Source organism: Coregonus lavaretus (genome assembly GCF_964263955.1).
Source record: "Coregonus lavaretus genome assembly, chromosome: 18".
NCBI classification, from domain to species: domain Eukaryota; kingdom Metazoa; phylum Chordata; class Actinopteri; order Salmoniformes; family Salmonidae; genus Coregonus; species Coregonus lavaretus.
Genome location: NC_140005.1, coordinates 14,900,430 through 14,926,041, shown reverse-complemented (window position 1 = coordinate 14,926,041; position 25,612 = coordinate 14,900,430). Strand labels below are relative to the sequence as shown.

The window sequence follows — 25,612 nt, the reverse complement described above, 5'->3', positions numbered from 1 at the left end:
AAAGGTGGCATCCTATGACGGTGCCACGTTGAAAGTCACTGAGCTCTTCAGTAACGCCATTCTACTGCCAATGTTTGTCTATGGAGATTGCATGGCGGTGTGCTCGATTTTATACACCTGTCAGCAACAGATGTGGCTGAAATAGCCGAATCCCCTAATTTGAAGGGGTGTCCACATACTTTTGTATATATAATGTATCTATCCTCCCCTCCTGCTCCGTGGCTTGACGATTCATTGCGAGCTCACAGAACAGGGCTCTGGGCAGCCGAGCGGAATTGGAGGAAAACTAGACTCCCTGCGGACCTGTCATCTTTTCACTCCCTCCTCTCTACATTCTCTTCCTCTGTTTCCGCTATTAAAGCCACTTTCTACCACTCTAAATTTCAAGCCTCTGCCTCTAACCCTAGGAAGCTCTTTGCCACCTTCTCCTCCCTGCTGAATCACCCTCCTCCTCCCCCTCCCTCATCCCTCTATGTGGATGACTTCGTCAACCATTTTGAAAAGAAAGTTGACGACATCCGATCCTCATTTATTAAGTCAAATGACACCGCTGGTCCTGCTCACACTGCCCTACCCTATGCTTTGACTTCTTTCTCCCCTCTCTCTCCAGATGAAATCTTGCGACTTGTGATGGCCGGCCGCCCAACAACCTGCCCGCTTGACCCTATCCCCTCCTCTCTTCTCCAGACCATTTCCGGAGACCTTCTCCCTTACCTCACCTCGCTCATCAACTCATCAACTATGTCCGCTGGCTATGTCCCTTCCATCTTCAAGAAAGCGAGAGTTGCACCCTTCCTCAAAAAACCTACACTCGATCCCTCCGATGTCAACAACTACAGACCAGTATCCCTTCTTTCTTTTCTCTCCAAAACTCTTCAGCGTGCCGTCTATAGCCATCTCTCCTGCTATCGCTCTCAGAATGACCTTCTTGATCCAAACCAGTCAGGTTTCAAGACTGGTCATTCAACTAAGACTGCTCTTCTCTGTGTCACGGAGGCTCTCCGCACTGCTAAAGCTAACTCTCTCTCCTCTGCTCTCATCCTTCTAGACCTATCTGCTGCCTTTGATACTGTGAACCATCAGATCCTCCTCTCCACCCTCTCCGAGTTGGGCATCTCTGGTGCGGCTCACTCTTGGATTGCGTCCTACCTGACAGGTCGCTCCTACCAGGTGGCGTGGCGAGAATCTGTCTCCGCACCACGTGCTCTCACCACTGTTGTCCCCCAGGGCTCAGTTCTAGGCCCTCTCCTATTCTCTCTATACACCAAGTCACTTGGCTCTGTCATATCCTCACATGGTCTCTCCTATCATTGCTACGCAGACGACACACAATTAATCTTCTCCTTTCCCCCTTCTGATAACCAGGTGGCGAATCGCATCTCTGCATGTCTGGCAGACATATCAGTGTGGATGTCGGATCACCACCTCAAGCTGAACCTCGGCAAGACGGAGCTGCTCTTCCTCCCGGGGAAAGACTGCCCGCTCCATGATCTCGCCATCACGGTTGACAACTCCGTTGTGTCCTCCTCCCAGAGTGCAAAGAACCTTGGCGTGACCCTGGACAACACCCTGTCATTCTCCGCTAACATCAAAGCGGTGACCCGATCCTGTAGGTTCATGGTCTACAACATTCGCAGAGTACGACCCTACCTTACACAGGAAGCGGCACAGGTCCTAATCCAGGCACTTGTCATCTCCCGTCTGGATTACTGCAACTCGCTGTTGGCTGGGCTCCCTGCCTGTGCCATTAAACCCCTACAACTCATCCAGAACGCTGCAGCCCGTCTGGTGTTCAACCTTCCCAAGTTCTCTCACGTCACCCCGCTCCTCCGCACACTCCACTGGCAGTTGAAGCTCGCATCTGCTACAAGACCATGGTGCTTGCCTACGGCGCTGTGAGGGGAACAGCACCTCCTTACCTTCAGGCTCTGATCAGTCCCAACACCCAAACGAGGGCATTGCGTTCTTCCACCTCTGGCCTGCTGATCCCCCTACCTCTGCGGAAGCACAGTTCCCGCTCAGCCCAGTCAAAACTGTTCGCTGCTCTGGCACCCCAATGGTGGAACATGCTCCCTCACGACGCCAGGACAACGGAGTCACTGACCACCTTCCGGAGACACTTGAAACCCTACCTCTTTAAGGAATACCTGGGATAGTATAAAAGTAATCATTCTACCCCCCCCCCCCCCACCCCACCCCTACAAAAATATATATATAAAAAAAAAAGAATGATAAAAAATTTACAAAATTCAAAAACAATAAAAAAAACAATAAATATATATAAAACAAATGAACATTAAAAATATACTCTACAATTAAAAAATTTGAAAAATATAAAAAAAATAGCTGTGCCACTAGAGATCCTGGTTTGTCTCCAGGCTCTGTCGTAGCCGGCCGCGACCGGGAGACCCATGGGGCGGCGCACAATTGGCCCAGCGTCGTCCAGGGTAGGGGAGGGAATGGCCGGCAGGGATGTAGCTCAGTTGGTAGAGCATGGCGCTTGCAACGCCATGGTTGTGGGTTCGATTCCCACAGGGGGCCAGTATGAAAAAAATAATGTATGCACTCACTAACTGTAAGTCGCTCTGGATAAGAGTGTCTGCTAAATGACTAAAATGTCAAATGTAAAAATCTACTTTAATCCATGATTACATTAATAATGATTGGTAATACACTAAATGCTAATCTATTTCTAGAAGACAGGCAGAGAGACATACATTATGTACACTACTACACATACAACCTCCCCACCCCCTACACAGAGCCATAGACAGATGACTCTGCCTCCTTACCTCCATCACTAGTCCAGATGACACTCTGTCAGCACACACATGTCTGTGGGGGTTGTAGCCCACTCCGTTACAGCACTCCTCTTCCTGGTTGATGACCTCTGACCCGCAGCACTGCAGACGCACCGTTCCGTTACCAGCAGGATGCATTCTAGGAAAACCATCATGGCCGACACAGCAGAGTGATGTGGAGGAGTTCAAATAGTCCTCCCCACAGCAGGACAGACCTGGGGGTTCACACACACACACAACCAGAGAAGAGTTAGTTCGCGTGTGTGAAAACTGGACCCAGAGTCTCAGACTGAGACTGAAATGAACCATCTTAACCAAATCAGCTAAATAAAGTGACTTCTTCTGTGTGTATTTGTGTCTGTCTGTGTGTGCATGCGTGTGTGTATGTGTGCGAGTGTGTGTGTATCCCAGTGTATCTAAGTGCCTGTGACAGTAGACATCCTCCCTGGGACTCCCTGAAGTGTGTTGTCAAAACTGTGACACGTGTGTTGTGTGCGTCATTTGTGTAGTTTGCGTGTTGCTGAGCCTGCCTGCTGCCACACGTCTACCGCCATTACCCATCAACCCTCTCTCCTGCTCATTGTCCCGTCAGCCACTTCTCATCTCTCTTGCTCTTTTCCTATCCATCTCTCTCCCTCCCTCCCCCTCCCTCCCTCTAATTGCCGTGCTTCTAATGCAGTTTGACTGGACCAGCATGGCCCCACCGCCTGACATGATTACAGCGCAGCGAGCAGACACACACACCTCCACACAAAGAAAGATTAAATAAACATATACAAAAAAACATTCAATGGGATCTCCACCACTTAAGGATGGGTGACGAGATACACTGAGAATTCAAAGGATATCATCTGAATGTGAACGACGTAGGACATTTAAGATGTTTTCCGCTATAATATCATTCCCCATTGCTGCTGCATGTAGAATGTTAAAGTATGGCGGAGGGACACGCGTGTATCCTGAGCTGATATCTGTGACAGTGACATGTGATGTCTCTCTGCCATGACACCCTAACCTTGACTATCAAGGTTAAAATGTAAAAATGTATTCTGTTCATCTGAAGATGTTCTAAAGGAGGGAAGTATAAAGCCTTTCTCTGCTCTCTGGTCTTCATCTGTCACTCTCAAGCATAACTAACTACTACTGTACTGAGCTAATGTCCTCTAGTCATAAAGCCATAACTACTACTGTACTGAGCTAATGTCCTCTAGTCATAAAACCATAACTACTACTGTACTGAGCTAATGTCCTCTAGTCATAAAGCCATAACTACTACTGTACTGAGCTAATGTCCTCTAGTCATAAAGCCATAACTACTACTGTACTGAGCTAATGTCCTATAGTCATAAAGCCATAACTACTACTGTACTGAGCTAATGTCCTCTAGTCAGAAAGCCATAACTACTACTGTACTGAGCTAATGTTCTGTAGTCATAAAGCCATAACTACTACTGTACTGAGCTAATGTCCTCTAGTCAGAAAGCCATAACTACTACTGTACTGAGCTAATGTTCTGTAGTCATAAAGCCATAACTACTACTGTACTGAGCTAATGTCCTATAGTCATAAAACCATAACTACTACTGTACTGAGCTAATGTCCTATAGTCATAAAGCCATAACTACTACTGTACTGAGCTAATGTTCTGTAGTCATAAAGCCATAACTACTACTGTACTGAGCTAATGTCCTCTAGTCATAAAGCCATAACTACTACTGTACTGAGCTAATGTCCTCTAGTCATAAAACCATAACTACTACTGTACTGAGCTAATGTCCTCTAGTCAGAAAGCCATAACTACTACTGTACTGAGCTAATGTTCTGTAGTCATAAAACCATAACTACTACTGTACTGAGCTAATGTTCTGTAGTCATAAAGCCATAACTACTACTGTACTGAGCTAATGTCCTCTAGTCATAAAACCATAACTACTACTGTACTGAGCTAATGTTCTGTAGTCATAAAGTCTGCATTGGTTCTAACAGAACACAGAACCCTCTCTATATTAGTTCCATATCTCTGTAGCAACTGACAGAGCACAGAACCCCTTTCTATTGCAGTTCTAGATCTCTGAAGTGACTGTAACAGTGTTTGAGTCCTGTGTTCTTCCTATAGCTCCAGATCTCTGTGGTAGTGACTGTAACAGTGTGTAAGTGGTACGTTCTTTCCGTGGGTAAACCACCACTACTTTAATTACCCGGCTACCTAGTTCCACGGTGATAAATGGCTAATTGCTTAATACTCTAATCAGTGTTCGTTCTTTGCGCAGATACATTCTGACAGAGCCATTAATCCACACGCTCTTTTCACTCAGCCGCCAAACGGATGGCTTCAGCAGATTCTCTCGTGCTGCCGCGTGCAGGTTCCGCCGAGCGATGCGGCATAAATCACGGGCCATCGTGACATAAAGATGTCTGACGCTCGCTAACTCACTTAGGGACGGCAGCTGTTGCGGAGCGGGGCTCAGTGGCGATTCCCAGGGCGCATCACTTCAGCTTCAATGACTTGCAAATAAATAGCTCAACAGTTTTCCAAAATAGCTTTCTCTTCTCATCCCCAGCAGCAGCAACCCTCACACGCACGCATACACTCAACACACACACAACACGTCCCTGCCCTATCTTCCCTTCCACTTCCCTTCCTGATGCCCTCCGCTATTTACAGGGTGTTTTATAATCTTTACCACCTCCCTTCCTTCCTTCCTCTTTTCATTCCTTCCTCAGGGAAATGTGAACTTTGATACTGTGACCTGGTCTAATCAAATCTAATTTTATTTGTCACATGCTTCGTAAACAACAGGTGTAGACTAACAGTGAAATGCTTACTTATGGGCCCTTCCCAACAATGCAGAGAGAAAGAAAATAGATAAATAATAGAAAATTAATAATGATGCTTACAGTGACTGTTCAAAACCTCTCCACCCATCCATCCATCCATCCATCCATCCATCCATCCATCCATCCATCCATCCATCCATCCATCCATTTGTCCTTTCTACCTCCCCTCTTCTCCTCTTCCACTTCCCTCCATCCTCTTTCCATCCCTCTCACCTTCCATCCAGGCAGTAGAGCGAGAGAGAGAGAGAGGGACATAGAGTAGGTACTCTAGTCTGATATCTCCACTAAAGCTAAACAGTTCTTTTCATATCAGTCTTTCAACAGAAACACAATCTCTCTGCATTAGCATCAACACACGCACGCACGCACGCACGCACGCACGCACGCACGCACGCACGCACACACACACACACACACACACACACACACACACACACACACACACACACACACACACACACACACAGCACAGCGCTGTAGCTAATCTTCAGATTGATGATGGATTTGCATACATTCATTAGAGCGCAGGGGACTCGTGCCGACAGAAGGTGCTTAGGCAGTGTGAATTAAGGTTCATTCACTTAATGAGAAGTAAATATTTAGCCTGCAATGAACAACTGATAAAAATGTGTGTTGTGGATTACGTTAGCCTTTCGGCTACTAAACCCCAAATTAAAACAAACAAAAAACTTTTAAATACCTGAATTTATTAGCCCTCTGTTTAACTTTATACACATGCATACAGGTCCACATGTCCACACACACTGAACACACACATACACACATTTTCAAAGTCACAGACACGGCACGGAACAAGCACTCTTTACGTTCCAGGAATAGCACTGGTAACAGTATTCAATAACAGAGAGTTTCACTATTATATTCCTGTGTACTCTGCATTACCGGGGGGACTGGGGGTAAGCAACACACACACACACACCAAACACACCACCTTCCTGGGAGGATGCACTGTACGTTTTGATGAAATCACATTGAATTGACTTTCTCACACTATGTGTGTGTGTGTGTGTGTGTGTGTGTGTGTGTGACAGGACAGAAAGGCTGGGTCGGCAGTTATATTTACACCAGTCCCTGAGGAGCATCCCCTAGAGACACACACAGCAGGCACCTGTCCATGTGCTTATACAGATGTAGGATCTTAATTTGATCACTCTTTTGCTGCAGAGAATTTTCCTGCACAGTAGGAAATGCAAACTTGTAGTGTATTTTAGTTTTAAAAAGGCTTCTAAAGTTTGTAATTTGCAATGAAATTTCAGACTTGATTTTCCCTAATGAAAAATGTATCAACCACTACAAAAATGTCCATGAATTATAATCGACATAATACTTGTCACGATCGTTGACACATGATGAAGCGGACCAAGGCGCAGCGTGATATGCGTACATACTTTTAATAGTACTTAACACACGAGGGTTGCCTCTTGCGTGTCCGACGTCGGCACGGTTGGCGCCGCTGCTCCTCTCTATGGCGCGTCTCCACAGTCTCCTCCCACGGACGGCGATCCATTCCGGCCTGGATTTCCTCCCAAGTCCAGGATCCCTTCCCGTCCAGGATCTCCTCCCAAGTCCAGGCTGTCTGCTCCTGGACACGCTGCTTGGTCCTTATTTGGTGGGATCTTCTGTCACGATCGTCGTAATGAGTGGACCAAGGCGCAGCGTGATATGCATACATACTTTTAATAGTACTTAATACACGATACAACAAAACGAAACGTGAAGTCCTCGGTAACAAACACAAACCTACACGGAACAAGATCCCACAAATGACAAGTGCACAACAGGCTGCCTAAGTATGGTGCCCAATCAGAGACAACAAGACACAGCTGCCTCCGATTGGGAACCACCCCGGCCAACACAGAAACACACAATCTAGAAAAGAACACATAGAAAACAAAACATAGACACTACACATATAAACTAACACCCTGGCTCAACATATAAGAGTCCCCAGAGCCAGGGCGTGACAGTACCCCCCCCCAAAGGCGCGGACTGCGACCGCGCCAACTAAACCCAACAGGGGAGGGGCCGGGTGGGCATTCCGCCTCGGAGGCGGATCCGGCTCCGGGCGTGACCACCACCCTCTAACTACCCCCCCGTAGCGCCCCCTGGTCTGGTCTGGCCCCGCTGGCTGGAGCTGGACTGGACATCGGTGGAGCGGATTGCTTAGGCTCCGGTGTGGAGCAGCTGACCGGTACCTGACCAGGCACCGGTGGAACAGGCACGGGCTGTGCCGGACTGACGACGCGCACCCCTGGCTTGGTGCGGGGAGCAGGAACGGGCCGGACCGGGCTGACGACGCGCACCACTGTCTTGGTGCGGGGAGCAGGAACAGGCCGGACCCAGCTGACGACGCGCACCACTGGCTTGGTGCGGGGAGCAGGAACAGGCCGGGCCGGGCTGGCGACGCGCACCACTGGCTTGGTGCGGGGAGCAGGAACAGGCCGGGCCGGGCTGGCGACGCGCACCACAGGCTTGGTGCGGGGAGCAGGAACAGGCCGGGCCGGGCTGGCGACGCGCACCACAGGCTTGGTGCGAGGGGCAGGAACAGGCCGGGCCGGGCTGGCGACGCGCACCACAGGCTTGGTGCGAGGGGCAGGAACAGGCCGGGCCGGGCTGGCGACGCGCACCACAGGTTTGGTGCGAGGGGCAGGAACAGGCCGGGCCGGGCTGGCGACGCGCACCACTGGCTTGGTGCGAGGGGCAGGAACAGGCCGGGCCGTACTGGGAACACGCACCACTAACTTAGTGCGGGGAGCAGGAACGGGTTGGGCCGTACTGGGAACACGCACCACTAACTTAGTGCGGGGAGCAGGAACGGGTTGGGTCGTACTGGGAACACGCACCACTAACTTAGTGCGGGGAGCAGGAACGGGTTGGGCCGTACTGGGAACACGCACCACTAACTTAGTGCGGGGAGCAGGAACAGGCCGGGCCGTACTGGGAACACGCACGACTAACTTAGTGCGGGGAGCAGGAACGGATTGGGCCGTACTGGGAACACGCACCACTAACTTAGTGCGGGGAGTAGGAACGGGTTGGGCCGTACTGGGAACACGCACCACTGACTTAGTGCGGGGAGCAGGAACGGGTTGGGCCGTACTGGGAACACGCACCACTAACTTAGTGCGGGGAGCAGGAACGGGTTGGGCCGTACTGGGAACACGCACCACTAACTTAGTGCGGGGAGCAGGAACGGGTTGGGCCGTACTGGGAACACGCACCACTATCTTAGTGCGGGGAGCAGGAACGGGTTGGGCCGTACTGGGAACACGCACCACTAACTTAGTGCGGGGAGCAGGAACGGGTTGGGCCGTACTGGGAACACGCACCACTAACTTAGTGCGGGGAGCAGGAACGGGTTGGGCCGTACTGGGAACACGCACCACTAACTTAGTGCGGGGAGCAGGAACGGGTTGGGCCATACTGGGAACACGCGCCCCTAACTTAGTGCGGGGAGCAGGAACGGGCCGGACCGTACTGGGAACACACACCACTGGCCTTGTGCGGGAAGCAGGAACGGGTCGGGCCGTACTGGGAACACGCACCTCTAACTTAGTGCGGGGATCAGGAACGGGCCGGACCGGACTGGTGACACACACCACTTTCTTGGTGCGAGGAGCGGGACTGGGTTTCCTCATAAACCTCCGCTCCTTCTGCTGCCTAACCAGTTCCTCTCGCCGTGCCTCAACACTCTCCTTCTCCCTTATCGCCTCCAGTAGTTCCTCCCTCTGACCAACTAACTCCTGCTCCCTCATGACCAATAGCCCCCGTAACCTGGTGGCCTCCTCTCCTATTCTGCAGATTCGCCCTGTAGCTGCCTCCTGCTGCCCCGTCGTCCAAGCCGTGTGCCCCCCCAAAAATTTTTTATTGGGGTTGCCTCTTGCGTGTCCGACGTCGGCACGGTTGGCGCCGCTGCTCCTCTCTATGGCGCGTCTCCACAGTCTCCTCCCACGGACGGCGATCCATTCCGGCCTGGATTTCCTCCCAAGTCCAGGATCCCTTCCCGTCCAGGATCTCCTCCCAAGTCCAGGCTGTCTGCTCCTGGACACGCTGCTTGGTCCTTATTTGGTGGGATCTTCTGTCACGATCGTCGTAATGAGTGGACCAAGGCGCAGCGTGATATGCGTACATACTTTTAATAGTACTTAATACACGATACAACAAAACGAAACGTGAAGTCCTCGGTAACAAACACAAACCTACACGGAACAAGATCCCACAAATGACAAGTGCACAACAGGCTGCCTAAGTATGGTGCCCAATCAGAGACAACAAGACACAGCTGCCTCCGATTGGGAACCACCCCGGCCAACACAGAAACACACAATCTAGAAAAGAACACATAGAAAACAAAACATAGACACTACACATATAAACTAACACCCTGGCTCAACATATAAGAGTCCCCAGAGCCAGGGCGTGACAATACTTCACGTTTCCTGTTGCTGCTGGATTATTTTCCTGCTGTAGCAAACTGGCTCAAACTAAGATCCTACATCTGCACCTTTCTCTGATAGAGGGAGTGATGGAGAGAGGGATGGAGAGAGGAATGGAGAAATAGAGAGACTGTGAAAGAGAGAGAGAGGAGTAGCAGGTAAAGCACAGGTAAAAAGACGCTGAACATGAAGCTGCACTAGTTTCGCCTTCGGGCAAGTTTGTTCTGTTTTCCTTGTTGGATATTCCACTAAAGTCTTTTGGACTATACTTCGGTGTCCTGCGCTTGATTCCACCACTACACCCACCTACAGCATTTATGACAGAATCACACACCATAAGAATGGAATCAGCAGGAGCCGCAGCAGCCCAGGCGACGCTGGAGGACAGGGTCCGTGAACAGAGTGACCAGATCCTGCAGATGGGGTCCGCACTGCAGGAGGTGATCACCACCATCCGAGGCTGGGGGACTCCTACACCGCCATCCTCTCTGCCAGCCCCATCGGGAAGTCAGCCCATTCCCGCTCCGGAACCCAGAGGAGTTCGACTCTCGCTCCCGAGGGCCTACGATGGGACCGCGGCCGGGTGTCAGGGATTCCTTCTCCAGGTGGAGCTTTACCTGGCCACCGTGCACCCGGCGCCCTCGGGACATGAGAGCGTGTCCGCCCTGATCTCCTGCCTTTCCGGGAAGGCGTTGGAATGGGCCAACGCAGAGTGGAGGAGGATCGACGCGAACACCATCACCTACGACGAGTTCTCCCGCCGCTTCAGGGCGGTGTTTGACCATCCCCCGGAGGGGAAAGCGGCGGGGGAGCGGCTGGTCTTCCTCCGGCAGGGGAGGAGGAGTGCCCAGGAGTTTGCCTTAGAATTCCGTACTCTAGCGGCGGATGCAGGGTGGAATGAGCGGGCTCTCATCGATCACTACAGATGTAGTCTACGCGAGGACGTCCGTAGGGAGCTGGCCTGTAGGGACACCAGCCTCTCGTTCGACCAGTTGGTCGACATGTCCATCAGGCTGGATAACCTGCTAGCTACCCGCGGACATTCCGAGGGGGGTCCGTCCATTTCACCCTCCAGCGCCTCCGAGCCGTGCCCCATGGAGCTCGGGGGCGCTGGCGCTAGAGAGCGGAGGAGGAAGAGCCCGAGGGGGCCTGTCTCCTGCACTAAGTGCGGTCGTGGAGGGCACACTGCGGCCAGGTGCTGGGGAGGGTTCTCCGAGGGAGAGGACAACAGGCCACGCACTGGGGGGGCCTCCCAGGTGAGTAGACGCCCCGCTTACCCAGAGCTTTCTGTTGCGCACTTTTGTATACCTGTTGGTTTTCCACAGGTTGCACCTCATTCCCAGCATAAGGCGCTAGTAGATTCAGGCGCAGCTGGGAATTTTGTTGATCGAAAGTTTTGTTTAGAGTTAGGGATCCCTCTCCTACCTGTTGACAAACCTTTTCCCGTACATGCCTTAGATAGCCGCCCGTTGGGGTCGGGGTTGATCAGGGAGGTCACAGCGCCACTTAGGATGTGTGCGCAGGGGGGTCATGAAGAGACTATACAGCTGTATCTGATCGACTCTCCTGCGTACCCAGTGGTGCTGGGGAATCCCTGGTTAAGCACCCATAACCCTGCTATTTCGTGGCAACAGAGGGCTCTCGATGGGTGGTCTGCTCAGTGTGAGGGGCGATGTCTGGGTGTTTCCGTGGGGGCGACTTCGGTGGAAAGTCCAAACCAAGTGCCCGCACTGCACATTCCGCCTGAATATGGGGATTTAGCTCTTGTGTTTAGCAAAACTAGGGCGACGCAGTTGCCTCCCCATAGACAGGGGGATTGTGCGATTGATCTCCAGGCAGGAGCAGCGCTCCCACGGAGCCATGTGTATCCTTTGTCTCAAGAGGAGAGGAAAGCTATGGAGACTTACATAGCCGAATCTTTGAGACAGGGATACATTTGGCCTTCCATTTCCCCCGCCTCTTCGAGTTTCTTTTTTGTGAAAAAGAAAGATGGAGGGTTGCGCCCGTGCATTGATTACCGTGGTCTAAATCAGATTACTGTGAATGGAAAACGGCGTTTAGTACCACGTCAGGTCATTTCGAGTATCTTGTCATGCCATATGGGTTGATGAATGCTCCATCAGTCTTCCAATCCTTTGTAGATGACATTTTCCGGGATATGCAGGGACAAGGGGTGGTCGTGTACATTGATGATATTCTGGTGTACTCGTCTACCCGAGCCGAGCATATAACCCTGGTGCGACGTGTATTGAGGAGGCTGTTGGAGCACGACCTATATGTCAAGGCAGAGAAATGTCTGTTTTTCCAGGAGTCGGTCTCCTTTTTGGGTTATCGGTTGTCCGCGTCAGGGGTGAGAATGGAGGTGGATCGTGTGTCCGCTGTGCGTAATTGGCAAACTCCAACCACTGTAAAAGAGGTGCAGCAGTTCTTGGGCTTTGCGAATTACTACCGGAGGTTTATCCGGGGTTTTGGACAGGTGGCAGCTCCCATCACGTCCCTTCTGAAGGGGGGTCCGGTGCGCCTGCAGTGGTCAGCTGATGCGGACAGGGCCTTTGGGAGACTGAAGGACCTGTTTACGTCGGCTCCGGTGCTGGCGCATCCGGATCCCACAATTCCATTTCAGGTTGAGGTGGACGCGTCTGAGGCTGGTATAGGGGCCGTTCTCTCTCAACGGTCCGGCTCGCCACCTAAACTCCGCCCCTGTGCTTTTTACTCCAAAAAGCTCAGCCCGGCGGAGCGTAACTATGACGTTGGGGACAGGGAGCTGTTAGCTGTAGTTCAAGCCCTTAAGGTGTGGAGGCATTGGCTTGAGGGGGCTCAACACCCTTTCCTCATTTTGACTGACCATCGGAACCTGGAGTACATCCGGGCAGCGAGGAGACTGAACCCTCGCCAGGCTCGATGGAGTATGTTTCTCACCAGGTTCGTATTTAAAATCACGTACATCCCTGGGTCCCAGAATGGTAAGGTAGATGCACTGTCCCGGCGGTATGACACGGAGGAGAGGTCCGTTGCGCCTACTCCCATACTACCGGAGTCTTGCCTTGTGGCACCGGTGGTGTGGGAGGTCGATGCCGAGATCGAGCGAGCGTTGCGTACCGACCCCAGCCCTCCACAATGTCCTGAGGGTCGGAGGTACGTTCCGCTCGAGATTCGGGATCGACTCATCTACTGGGCTCACACGTCACCCTCCTCTGGACATCCGGGTATTGGCCGGACAGTGCATTGCCTTAGCACTAAATACTGGTGGCCTACTTTGGCTAGGGATGTGAGGGTTTACGTCTCCTCCTGCTCGGTGTGCGCCCAGTGTAAGGCACCCCGACATCTGCCCAGGGGTAAGTTACAGCCCCTACCCGTTTCACAACGACCATGGTCCCACCTCTCGGTGGATTTTGTAACAGACCTTCCCCTCTCTCAGGGGAATACCACCATCCTGGTCGTTGTGGACCGGTTCTCTAAGGCCTGTCGTCTTCTCCCTATGTCGGGTCTTCCTACTGCCCTACAGACCGCTGAGGCCCTATTTACCCACGTCTTCCGGCATTACGGGGTCCCCGAGGATATAGTGTCTGATCGAGGCCCTCAGTTTACCTCCCGTGTGTGGAGAGCGTTTATGGAGCGTTTGGGGGTCTCGGTTAGCCTTACCTCGGGGTACCACCCGGAGAGTAACGGGCAGGTAGAACGTGTTAACCAGGATGTGGGTAGGTTTCTGAGGTCGTATTGCCAGGACCGGCCTGAGGAGTGGGGGCGTTACATTCCCTGGGCCGAGATGGCCCAGAACTCTCTCCGCCACTCCTCGACTAACCTAACCCCTTTCCAATGTGTATTGGGTTACCAGCCGGTTCTGGCACCATGGCAGCAGAGCCAGATCGAGGCCCCTGCGGTGGATGATTGGATGAGGCGCTCGGAAGAGACGTGGAACGCTGCCCACGTCCACCTGCAGCGGGCCGTCCTTCGTCACAAGGCGAGCGCCGATCTCCACCGCAGTGAGGGGCCGGTGTACGCACCCGGAGATCGAGTCTGGCTCTCTACCAGAAACCTGCCCCTCCGCCTGCCCTGCCGGAAGCTGGGTCGGCGGTTTGTGGGGCCCTTTAAAGTCCTGAGAAGATTGAACGAGGTGTGTTATAGGTTACATCTACCTGTTGAATATAAGAATATTAACCCCTCGTTCCATGTGTCTCTTCTCAGGCCGGTGGTAGCTGGTCCACTCCAGGACAATGAGATAGGAGAGACTCCTCCGCCCCCATTGGACATCGAGGGGGCTCCGGCGTACACCGTTCGGTCCATCTTGGACTCCAGACGCCGGATGGGGGGTCTCCAGTATTTCGTGGAGTGGGAGGGGTACGGCCCGGAGGAGCGGTGCTGGGTGCCGCGGAGGGACATCCTAGACCCATCTCTCCTGTCGGAGTTCCACCGGGACCATCCCGCGCGCCCTGCTCTGCGTCCTCCTGGTCGTCCCCGAGGCCGGGGTCGGCGCACGGCTGGAGCCGCGCGTCAAGGGGGGGGTACTGTCACGGTTTCGGCCGAGGCTGCTCCTCCTCCTGGTTCGGGCAGGCATCGGCGGTCGTCGTCCCCGGAGTACTAGCTGCCACCGATCTATGTTTCATGTTCGTTTGGTTTGGTCTTGATGTTGTACACCTGTGTCTAGTTAGTCCTCATTAGTGTTCTATTTAAGTCTCGTTGGGTGTGTCTGTGTTTGTGTGTGATTGTTCCTGTCGTAGGTTTGCTTGTCGATTTCCTTATTCGCTCGGTTGAGCTTTACTCCACTTTGTTGGAGCGTTTTACGCACCTGTGTAGTGCGCCTTTTGGTTGTCGCCTACGTGCGTAGTTTCGCCTTCGGGCAAGTTTGTTCTGTTTTCCTTGTTGGATATTCCACTAAAGTCTTTTGGACTATACTTCGGTGTCCTGCGCTTGATTCCACCACTACACCCACCTACAGCATTTATGACACTTGGCCACTCAGGAAAACTCCAGAGTAGATTATTATCCTGCTGAAAGGTGAATTCCTCTCCAAGTGTATGGTGTAAAGCAGAGTGAAGCAGGTTTTCCACTAGGACTTTGCCTGTGCTTAGCTCCAACCTCTTTATTTTCATCCTGAAAAACTCCCCAGTCTTTGCCGATGTCAAGCATATCCATACCATGATGCAGCCACCACCATGCTTGAAAATAAGGAGGCAGTTAATCCGTGATGTGTTGTGTTGGATTTGCCCCAAAGATAAGGCTTTGCATTTAGGCCAAAAAGTGTATTCCTTTGCAGTGTTCATTGTTTCAGTATTACTTTAGTGCCTTGATGCATACATACAGTGCCTTCCGAAAGTATTCATACCCCTTGACTTATTCCACATTTTGTTGTGTTACAGCCTGCTTTCAAAATGGATTGAATAGATTTTTGTCTCTCACCCATCTACACACAATACCCCATAATGACAAAGTGAAAACATGTTTAGATTAAATAAGTATTCACACCCCTAACTCAATACTTTGGGTATGTCTGTATCAGCTTTGCACAACTGGATTTGGGGATTTTCTCCCATTCTTCCTAGCAGATTTTCTCAAACTCTGTTAAGTTAGATGGGGAGCGGGGGTGAACAGCATTCTTCAAGTCTATCCACAAATTTCCAATGGCATTCAAGTCTGGGCTTTGGCTGGGCCACTCAAGGACTTTCACATTCTTGTTCTGAAGCCATTCCAGCGTTGCTTTGGCTGTATGCTTGGGTCATTGTCCTGTTGGAACGTAAATCTTCACCCCAGTCTAAGGTAGATTACACTCTGAAGCAGGTTCTCATCAAGGATTTGCCTGTATTTGGCTCCATTCATTGTTCCCTCTACCCTTACCAGTCTCCCAGTCCCTGCTATCCCCATAGGATGATGCTGCTACCACCATGATTCATGGTAGGGGTGGTGTTAGACGGGTGATGAGCTGTGCCTGGTTTTCTCCTTTGCATTCAGGCCAAATAGTTTTGCTCTCAGAGTCTTTCACATGCCTTTTTGCAAACTCCAGGCTTGCTGTCATGTGCCTTTTTCTCAGGAATGGCTTCCGTCTGGCCACTCTCCCATAAAGCCCAGATTGGTGATGTGCTTTCCAAACGCCTGAAGGTACCCCGTTCATCTGTACAAACAATAGTACGCAAGTATAAACACCATGGGACCACACAGCCATCATACCGCTCAGGAAGGAGACGCGTTCTGTCTGTTAGAGAACGTACTTTGGTGCGAAAAGTGCAAATCAATCCCAGAACAACAGCAAAGGACCTTGTGAAGATGCTGGAGGAAACAGGTACAAAAGTATCTATATCCACAGTAAAACAAGTCCTATATCGACATAACCTGAAAGGCTGCTCAGCAAGGAAGAAGCCACTGCTCCAAAACCGCCATAAAAAAGCTAGACTATGGTTTGCAACTGCACATGGGGACAAAGATCGTACTTTTTTGAGAAATGTCCTCTGGTCTGATGAAACAAAACTAGTACTGTTTGGCCATAATGACCATCATTATGTTTGGAGGAAAAAGGGGGTAGCTTGCAAGCCGAAGAACACCATCCCAACCATGAAGCACGGAGGTGGCAGCATCATGCTGTGGGTGTGCTTTGCTGCAGGAGGGACTGGTGCACTTCACATAATAGATGGCATCATGAGGAAGGAAAATTATGTGGATATATTGAAGCAACATCTCAAGACATCAGTCAGGAAGTTAAAGCTTGGTCGCAAATGGGTCTTCCAAATGGACAATGACCCCAAGCATACTTCCAAAGTTGTGGCAAAATGGCTTAAGGACAACAAAGTTAAGGTATTGGAGTGGTCATCACAAAGCCCTGACCTCAAACCTATCAAAAATGTGTGGGCAGAACTGAAAAAGTGTGTGCGAGCAAGGAGGCCTACAAACCTGACTCAGTTACACCAGCTCTGTCAGGAGGAATCGGCCAAAACTCACCCAACTTATTGTGGGAAGCTTGTGGAAGGCTATCCGAAATGTTTGACCCAAGTTAAACAATTTAAAGGCAATGCTACCAAATACTAATTAAGTGTATGTAAATTTCTGACCCACTGGGAATGTGATGAAATAAATAAAAGCTTAAATAAATAATTATCTCTACTATTATTCAGACATTTCACATTCTTAAAATAAAGTAGTGGTCCTAACTGACCTAAGACAGGGAATTTGTACTAGGATTAAATGTCAGAAATGATGAAAAACTGTGTTTAAATGTATTTGGCTAAGGTGTATGTACACTTCTGACTTCAACTGTACATATTTTTTCAATTTCCCAATGATGGAGACCAATGTACTTTTGGAAACTTTCAACACTCTGGACATTTTTTTATACCCTTTCCCAGATATATGCCTCATCACAATTCTATCTCGGAGATCTACGAACAGTTCATTGGACTTCATGGTATAGTTTCTGCTCTGATATCCACTGTCAGTGTTTTGTCCCCCTCTAAATCATGTCCAAACAATTAAATTGGCCACAGATGGACTCCAATCAAATTGTGATGACATCTCAAGTCATTAGGTCATTACTGTGAAGTCACTACAATGTTGTTGATTCATCCTCAGCTTTCTCCCATCACAGCCATTGAACTCTGTAGCTGTTTTAAAATCTGTTCTGCAGCTCAGTTCAGAAGGACGAGTGCATCTTTGAAGTGTCTGGGTGGTTTAATACATCATCCACAGCATAATTATTAACTTGACCATGCTTAAAGATATATTCAATGTTTGATTTGTTATTGTTACCCATCTACCAATCTCTGGCCTTCTTTATGAGTTTTTCGAAAAGCCTTCAGAAAGTATTCATACCTCTTGACTTATTCCACATTTTGTTGTGTCAATGGGTTCAAACCTATACCAATCCAACATTTACAAACCATCTGCTAAAGTGTGTTTGCATGTTTACTGTATGTTAGAATGATTGTTTGTTTCAGAGTTTGTTCGTAATGTATTTCAGTAGCCTTCGCTTCTGTTCCAGAGCTTTCCCTACACTTTCCCCACTACTTTGTGATTAGTGTTTGATTGAATCCACAGACCAACTCTAACCCTGGGTCTAACAGCTAGCAGCTAACAGCTACGTGCTAATGTAATGGCTGGAGGATGTTAAGGCCATTAAGGTACCTCAATAGAAAAGACATCATCATAAACACATTAAAAAGAAACGTCTTCATCTGTTCAGCCTCCACTCCGTCTTTTAAAACACTCCAGATAGACAACGCTTTTTTAGGGCGTACTGTCTGTTTGTCTGTCGATTGGTCCCCAGTGCTGATGAGAGAGTTTCGGCAGAACAATGCGAAGACATACAGTGAGGGAAAAAAGTATTTGATCCCCTGTTGATTTCGTACGTTTGCCCACTGACAAAGAAATTATCAGTCTATAATTTTAATGGTAGGTTTATTTGAACAGTGAGAGACAGAATAACAACAAAAAAATCCAGAAAAACGCATGTCAAAAATGTTATCAATTGATTTGCATTTTAATGAGGGAAATAAGTATTTGACCCCTCTGCAAAACATGACTTAGTACTTGGTGGCAAAACCCTTGTTGGCAATCACAGAGGTCAGACGTTTCTTGTAGTTGGCCACCAGGTTTGCACACATCTCAGGAGGGATTCTGTCCCACTCCTCTTTGCAGATCTTTTCCAAGTCATTAAGGTTTCGAGGCTGACGTTTGGCAACTCGAACCTTCAGCTCCCTCCACAGATTTTCTATGGGATTAAGGTCTGGAGACTGGCTAGGCCACTCCAGGACCTTAATGTGCTTCTTCTTGAGCCACTCCTTTGTTGCCTTGGCCGTGTGTTTTGGGTCATTGTCATGCTGGAATACCCATCCACGACCCATTTTCAATGCCCCGGCTGAGGGAAGGAGGTTCTCACCCAAGATTTGACGGTACATGGCCCCGTCCATCGTCCCTTTGATGCGGTGAAGTTGTCCTGTCACCTTAGCAGAAAAACACCCCCAAAGCATAATGTTTTCACCTCCATGTTTGACGGTGGGGATGGTGTTCTTGGGGTCATAGGCAGCATTCCTCCTCCTCCAAACACGGCGAGTTGAGTTGATGCAAAAGAGCTCGATTTTGGTCTCATCTGACCACAACACTTTCACCAAGTTCTCCTCTGAATCATTCAAATGTTCATTGGCAAACTTCAGACGGGCATGTATATGTGCTTTATTGAGCAGGGGGACCTTGCGGGCGCTGCCGGATTTCAGTCCTTCACGGCGTAGTGTGTTACCAATTGTTTTCTTGGTGACTATGGTCCCAGCTGCCTTGAGATCATTGACAAGATCCTCCCGTGTAGTTTTGGGCTGATTCCTCACCGTTCTCGTGATAATTGCAACTCCACGAGGTGAGATCTTGCATGGAGCCCCAGGCCGAGGGAGATTGACAGTTCTTTTGTGTTTCTTCCATTTGTGAATAATCGCACCAACTGTTGTCACCTTCTCACCAAGCTGCTTGGCGATGGTCTTGTAGCCCATTCCAGCCTTGTGTAGGTCTACAATCTTGTTCTTGACATCCTTGGAGAGCTCTTTGGTCTTGGCCATGGTGGAGAGTTTGGAATCTGATTGATTGATTGCTTCTGTGGACAGGTGTCTTTTATACAGGTAACAAGCTGAGATTAGGAGCACTCCCTTTAAGAGTGTGCTCCTAATCAGCTCGTTACCTGTATAAAAGACACCTGGGAGCCAGAAATCTTTCTGATTGAGAGGGGGTCAAAAACGTATTTCCCTCATTAAAATGCAAATCAATTTATAACATTTTTGACATGCATTTTTCTGGATTCTTTTGTTGTTATTCTGTCTCTCACTGTTCAAATAAACCTACCATTAAAATTATAGACTGCTCATTTCTTTGTCAGTGGGCAAACGTACAAAATCAGCAGGGGATCAAATACTTTTTTCCCTCACTGTACGAGGGATGATTAAGCATGGTGCCACACACACACACACACACACACACACACACACACTAATACAAACTAATACACACACAAGCCTAAATACACCAGAAAATGCATGCGCCTGCTAGCTCATACATGCACACATTCAGCCTCATCTTGTCAGGCTTAGCTCTTAACTACAGGAATCATTTCCTCCAAATGGTTACGGTGTCCAGGTTGGAAAACATATTTGCTTATTATGTTTTTTTTCTCCTTTCTTTTAGCATCATCACAGCCGTTTCCATCACCTGGACCGCGTTAACATAACACCCCCGGACCGAGAGGCTTTTAACACTTAAATGGTGAAAAAGGATATTCAGAATTGCCCTTGAACGTTTGGGCTGGTGCACACACTGCACAGGCGGAGGGGAAAGAGTTAGGGGAGCGCACACACTGGGAAGTAACGACTTAAGGAAGGGTGAGAAGGGGGGGGGGGGTTAGAGAGGGGCACACACGGCTAGGTAGTGACTCATAAGGGGTTAGGAGCTATGGGAGGCCAAACGGCAGAGAGTCTGCTAATGCTAAACTATCTTCATCCGCAAACTAACTAAATATACTAAAGTAAATAGAGTGCCTCATGAGAGGAGGCTGATACGGTATTAGTCTGAATATACGGCAGACTAAAATGTTTGCTGTCTGTCTGTCTCCCCAAACACTCCAACTTGCTGTTAGTACGGATCAAAGTTTTTATGTAACATAAACTGAAGACTGAACCAACTGTTCTTTATCCTCAAACAAACCCACTAACTAATGGATAGGCTAATATTACGTATATTACAGCATTATTGTAGTCTTTTAATCACTAAACGTCTGTTTACTGTCCTTCCCTTGACTCTGCAACCTGCTGTTAGAGTAAATCTATGTTTTAATGTAAGATAACTGCAGTATTAAACAGGGATCAGCCATTGGAGTTTGTTTGCTGCCATTCATCTTTCTCTCAAACCTGCTGTAGAGTTTTATAGAGAGTGGTGACCTGGAGTGTGTATGTGAATGATAGTTTTAATCATAACCACACAGTCAGTCCAGGTCATATAATCCCACTACACTACTGCTTTAGTATGGATGATATTCACCATGCTTGTACTCACGTATTTCAACTATCGTGTTTTCCATGTTTATTTATTCCTTGCTGTATTTTGGACTCTTGGACAGGTGGTTGTTGAACATGAGGACTGGTTCTCAACTTACTGGCATGGTTAAATAAAGGTTAAATAAATAAATGAAATATATGGCTGATGTGGCTGTTTCTATCACATTACCTTGAACATGTTCAACTGATCACATTTTGTTTTCCTCCTTTATTCTATTTCACCTTTTTAATTTTCCTTTCCCCCCCCCCGGCTCAAATTCAATAGCCCTGCCCCAAGGATACACACATTTGTATGTGTGTGTGTTTGTGTGAGCCGGCAGACGGCCTGTCTCCCAGCATTGCTGTTCCCCCGTGGAGTGTGTGTATGGTTCTTGACAGAGCAGAGTGTAATGTGTGATAGATCGCACTTCAGGGACCTGATAATCACATCACCCTCTATCGCCTATCAGCTGGCCACCGCAGGACACCCTTCACACGGACACAGGGAGCCCTCACACCCCCCTACTCTCTCTCCATCCCTCCTCTCTCTCTCCATCCCTTCTCTCTCTCCATCCCTCCTCTCTCTCTCCATCCCTCCTCTCTCTCCATCCCTGCTCTCTCTCCATCCCTCCTCTCTCTCCATCCCTCCTCTCTCTACATCCCTCCTCTCTCTACATCCCTCCTCTCTCTCCATCCCTCCTCTCTCTCCATCCCTCCTCTCTCTCCATCCCTCCTCTCTCTCTCCATCCCTCCTCTCTCTCTCCATCCCTCCTCTCTCTCCATCCCTCCTCTCTCTCCATCCCTGCCCTCTCTACATCCCTCCTCTCTCTCCATCCCTCCTCTCTCTCCATCCCTCCTCTCTATCTCCATCCCTCCTCTCTCTCTCCATCCCTCCTCTCTCTCCATCCCTCCTCTCTCTCCATCCCTCCTCTCTCTCTCCATCCCTCCTCTCTCTCTCCATCCCTCCTCTCTCTCTCCATCCCTTCTCTCCCTCCTCTCTCTCCATCCCTCCTCTCTCTCCATCCCTCCTCTCTATCTCCATCCCTCCTCTCTCTCTCCATCCCTCCTCTCTCTCCATCCCTCCTCTCTCTCTCCATCCCTCCTCTCTCTCTCTCCATCCCTCCTCTCTCTCTCCATCCCTCCTCTCTCTCCATCTCTCCTCTCTCTCCATCTCTATCTTTTTCTTTAGCCCCCACTATTTCTTTCTTTCTTTCTTTCTTTCTTTCTTTCTTTCTTTCTTTCTTTCTTTCTTTCTTTCTTTCTTTCTTTCTTTCTTTCTTTCTTTCTTTCTTTCTTTCTTTCTTTCTTTTATTGATTAAAATTCATTTGGATTTTCAAGCTGAATTGGCTGCCTTTTTCCTCTCTAACATTTAGAGATGCTAAGCATCTATTCTCTTCCACAGTCACACAAACAGACCAAACAAGTAATTCTGGTAAAACTCCCAAAAGTAGGGAAGGCTACAGTGCCTTGCAAAAGGGACTGGGAAACTGGTCAGAATTGAAGGAATGATGGATGGCGCTAAATACAGGTAAATTCTTGATGGAAACATGTTTCAGCCTTCCAGAGATTTGAGACTGGGACTGAGGTTCACCTTCCAGCAGGACAATGACCCTAAGAATACTGCTAAAGCAACACTCGAGTGGTTTAAGGGGAAACATTTAAATGTCTTGGAATGATCTAGTCAAAGCCCAGACCTCAATCCAATTGAGAATCTGTGGTATGACTTAAAGATTGCTGTACAACAGCGGAACCCATTCAACTTGAAGGAGCTGGAGCAGTTTTGCCTTGAAGAATGGGCAAAAATCCCAGTGGCTAGATGTGCCAAGCTTATAGAGACATACCCCAAGAGACTTGCAGCTGTAATTGCTGCAAAAGGTTGCTCTACAAACTATTGACTTTGGGGGGGTGAATAGTTACGCATGCTCAAGTTTTCTGTTTCTTTGTCTTATTTCTTGTTTGTTTCACCCCAAAAATTATTTTGCATCTTCAAAGTGGTAGGCATGTTGTGTAAATTAAATGATACCAACCCCCCCAAAATCCATTTTAATTCCAGGTTGTAAGGCAACAAAATAGGAAAAATGCCAAGGGGGGTGAATACTTTTGCAAGCCACTGTAACTGAACATTAACTTCTCAGCAGCCATGTCCTGCTGAGGACGAATCCTTCAGAGTGTCTTGAAAGTGTTGTTGCCAAGGTTAAGTAGCCCACCCTATAATAAGTATTGCTGTATGTGTGTGCGTGTGTGTGTGTGTGTGTGTGTGTGTGTGTGTGTGTGTGTGTGTGTGTGTGTGTGTGTGTGTGTGTGTGTGTGTGTGTTTTGCGGGGAGCAGCAGACGCTCAAGTCGGGGCTGGAGCGGCGGCCCTGGGCCCTCTGACAGTGCAGGCACCCGGCAAATGGCCTTTAGCATCTCTAACCGAGCTAGCCCAACTATCCATCAAACCATATGTTCTCACTGGGAGAGCTAACGCTAATGAGAGATGAGAGGAGAGGAGAGTGGGAAAGGAGGGGGAGGCGAGGCGGTGGAAGAAGAGGAAGAAGAGGAGAAGGAAGAGGAGAGCAGGGAGGAGAGGAGCGGAAGAGGAAGAGGAGGAAGAGGGAAGCATATGCTCACTCTAGGAAGATAACGCTAATGAAAGATGGAAGGAGGAAGAGATGGAGGAAGACAGGAAGGAGGAAGAGAGGAAGGAGGAAGAGGGCAAGAGGGAGTAAGAGTGTATTAAAGTAAGATATTGCAATATGTGACTCAGGAATTGATCACAGCATACATCTTCACTGTTGAGAATTCTGTTAATTTGGCAGAAAAAAACTGGCAATCAAAACATTCCATTGGACATTTAGTGAAATGGTTTCCTCATGGTTTAATTTAGCACGCCTGTTACCCGGTTCAGAAAGGACTTGAGCACTCTTGAGTACTTTATGGTACAGTACAATATAAAGAGCATCTGTGAGGAGAGAGACTAATGATACTATACAACACATCCTTATGGGGTCCTTGTTTATATGTTGTGTGATAAATAGTGTGCCGTGTCCAAGTCTGGCAGTGTGTGCACTTTGACTCCTGCAGTGTGTACCCTGCTGTGTGTGAATGTGTGTGTGAATTGTGTGTGTGTTTCCTGCAGAGTGCTTGGCAGTGCCCTCGCCGGTGCCATCTCTTGCCCGCTCTATCATCTGCCGCGACAAAGATGTCTGACACTGTGGGCCACCCCCCCCCCCCCCACACACACACAAACACACACACACTGACAAGCACACACTCACACACACACACATACCCTACCCATCTGTGCCTGGGGCCTACGCTCAGAGACACCACAGGGGAGAGTCGACCCCAAAAGAGAGCAAGTCCCTCTCTTCCACCCTTCAGGAGCATTGGGCCAGTAACCGAAAGGTTGCTAGATTGAATCCCCGAACTGACAAGGTAAAACATCTGCTGTTCTGCCCCTGAGCAAGACAGTTGACCCACTGTTCCCCGGGCGCGGATGACGTGGATGTCGATTAAGACAGCCCCCCGCACCTCTCTGATTCAGAGGGGTTGGGTTAAATGTAGAAGACACATTTCAGTTGAATGCATTCAGTTGTACAACTGACTAGGTATCCCCTTTTCTCTTTCTCAAACTCTCCTCCCCTATACCTTCCATCTCTCTCCCCAGTGTAATTTTAAACTCACTGAGGACCCAGCCTAAACCTTCTGGGGAAGTGTAACGTGGATGTGGGTAGGACAGACATTTGTTATGTGTATGTGTGTGTTGTATTTATTGTGTGTGTGTGTTTTGTATATATTGTGTGTGTGTGTTGTATTTTTTGTGTGTGTGTTGTATTTATCGTGTGTGTGTTGTATTTATTGTGTGTGTGTGTGTTGTATTTATCATGTGTGTGTGTTGTATTTATTGTGTGTGTGTGTTGTATTTATTGTGTGTGTGTGTTGTATTTATTGTGTGTGTGTGTGTTGTATTTATTGTGCGTGTGTGTTGTAGCTTGTGTAAATCTCTCACATGTTATAAGTGTGCGCATGTGTGTTGTATTTCAACCTGATCTCATAGTTTCACTTCGGAATTCGCCGTAATTGGATGAACGTTGATTTTTGACTCAATAATTCTGCGTGGTTACAGGGTTAATTCCACGTGGTTACAGCGGTTAAAACAGAAACAACTCAAAGAGTTAAGTTTAGGTATTAATTCCGAGTAGTTAAGGTTAGGGCTATGGTTTGGGGAAGGCTTAAAACTAAATAATTGTCAAGACTTCCTCCGAAGCTGCCTCCTCTCCTTGTTCGGGCAGGCTTCGGCGGTCGTCGTCACCGGCCTTCTAGCCACTGCCGCTCTTCATCTCATCATTCCATTGGTTTTGTCTTGTTTATTACACACACCTGGTTCATATCCCCTCATCATTACCTGTATAAGTGTTCCCTCTGCCCCCTTGTCTTTGTGTGTGATTGTTTATTGTGGAGGATAGTGAAGCTCGGTGGAGCGCCGTGTATTTTGTATCGCCGGGATATTTCCCTGTGTGCCTTGTAATTTCCAGTGCGCC

At 49.0% G+C, this 25,612-nt stretch overlaps 1 protein-coding gene across 1 annotated transcript in view; it reads right to left on the bottom strand.

Moving 5' to 3' along the window:
- Window positions 1–25,612, bottom strand: part of ush2a (Usher syndrome 2A (autosomal recessive, mild)) — a gene marked incomplete at both ends in the record, with an annotated part of 418,741 nt that overhangs the window by 76,635 nt on the left and 316,494 nt on the right. Inside the window, 1 exon segment of the mRNA XM_084181556.1 lies at window positions 2,793–3,016. Within this exon segment, the coding sequence (XP_084037682.1) occupies window positions 2,793–3,016 (224 nt within the window).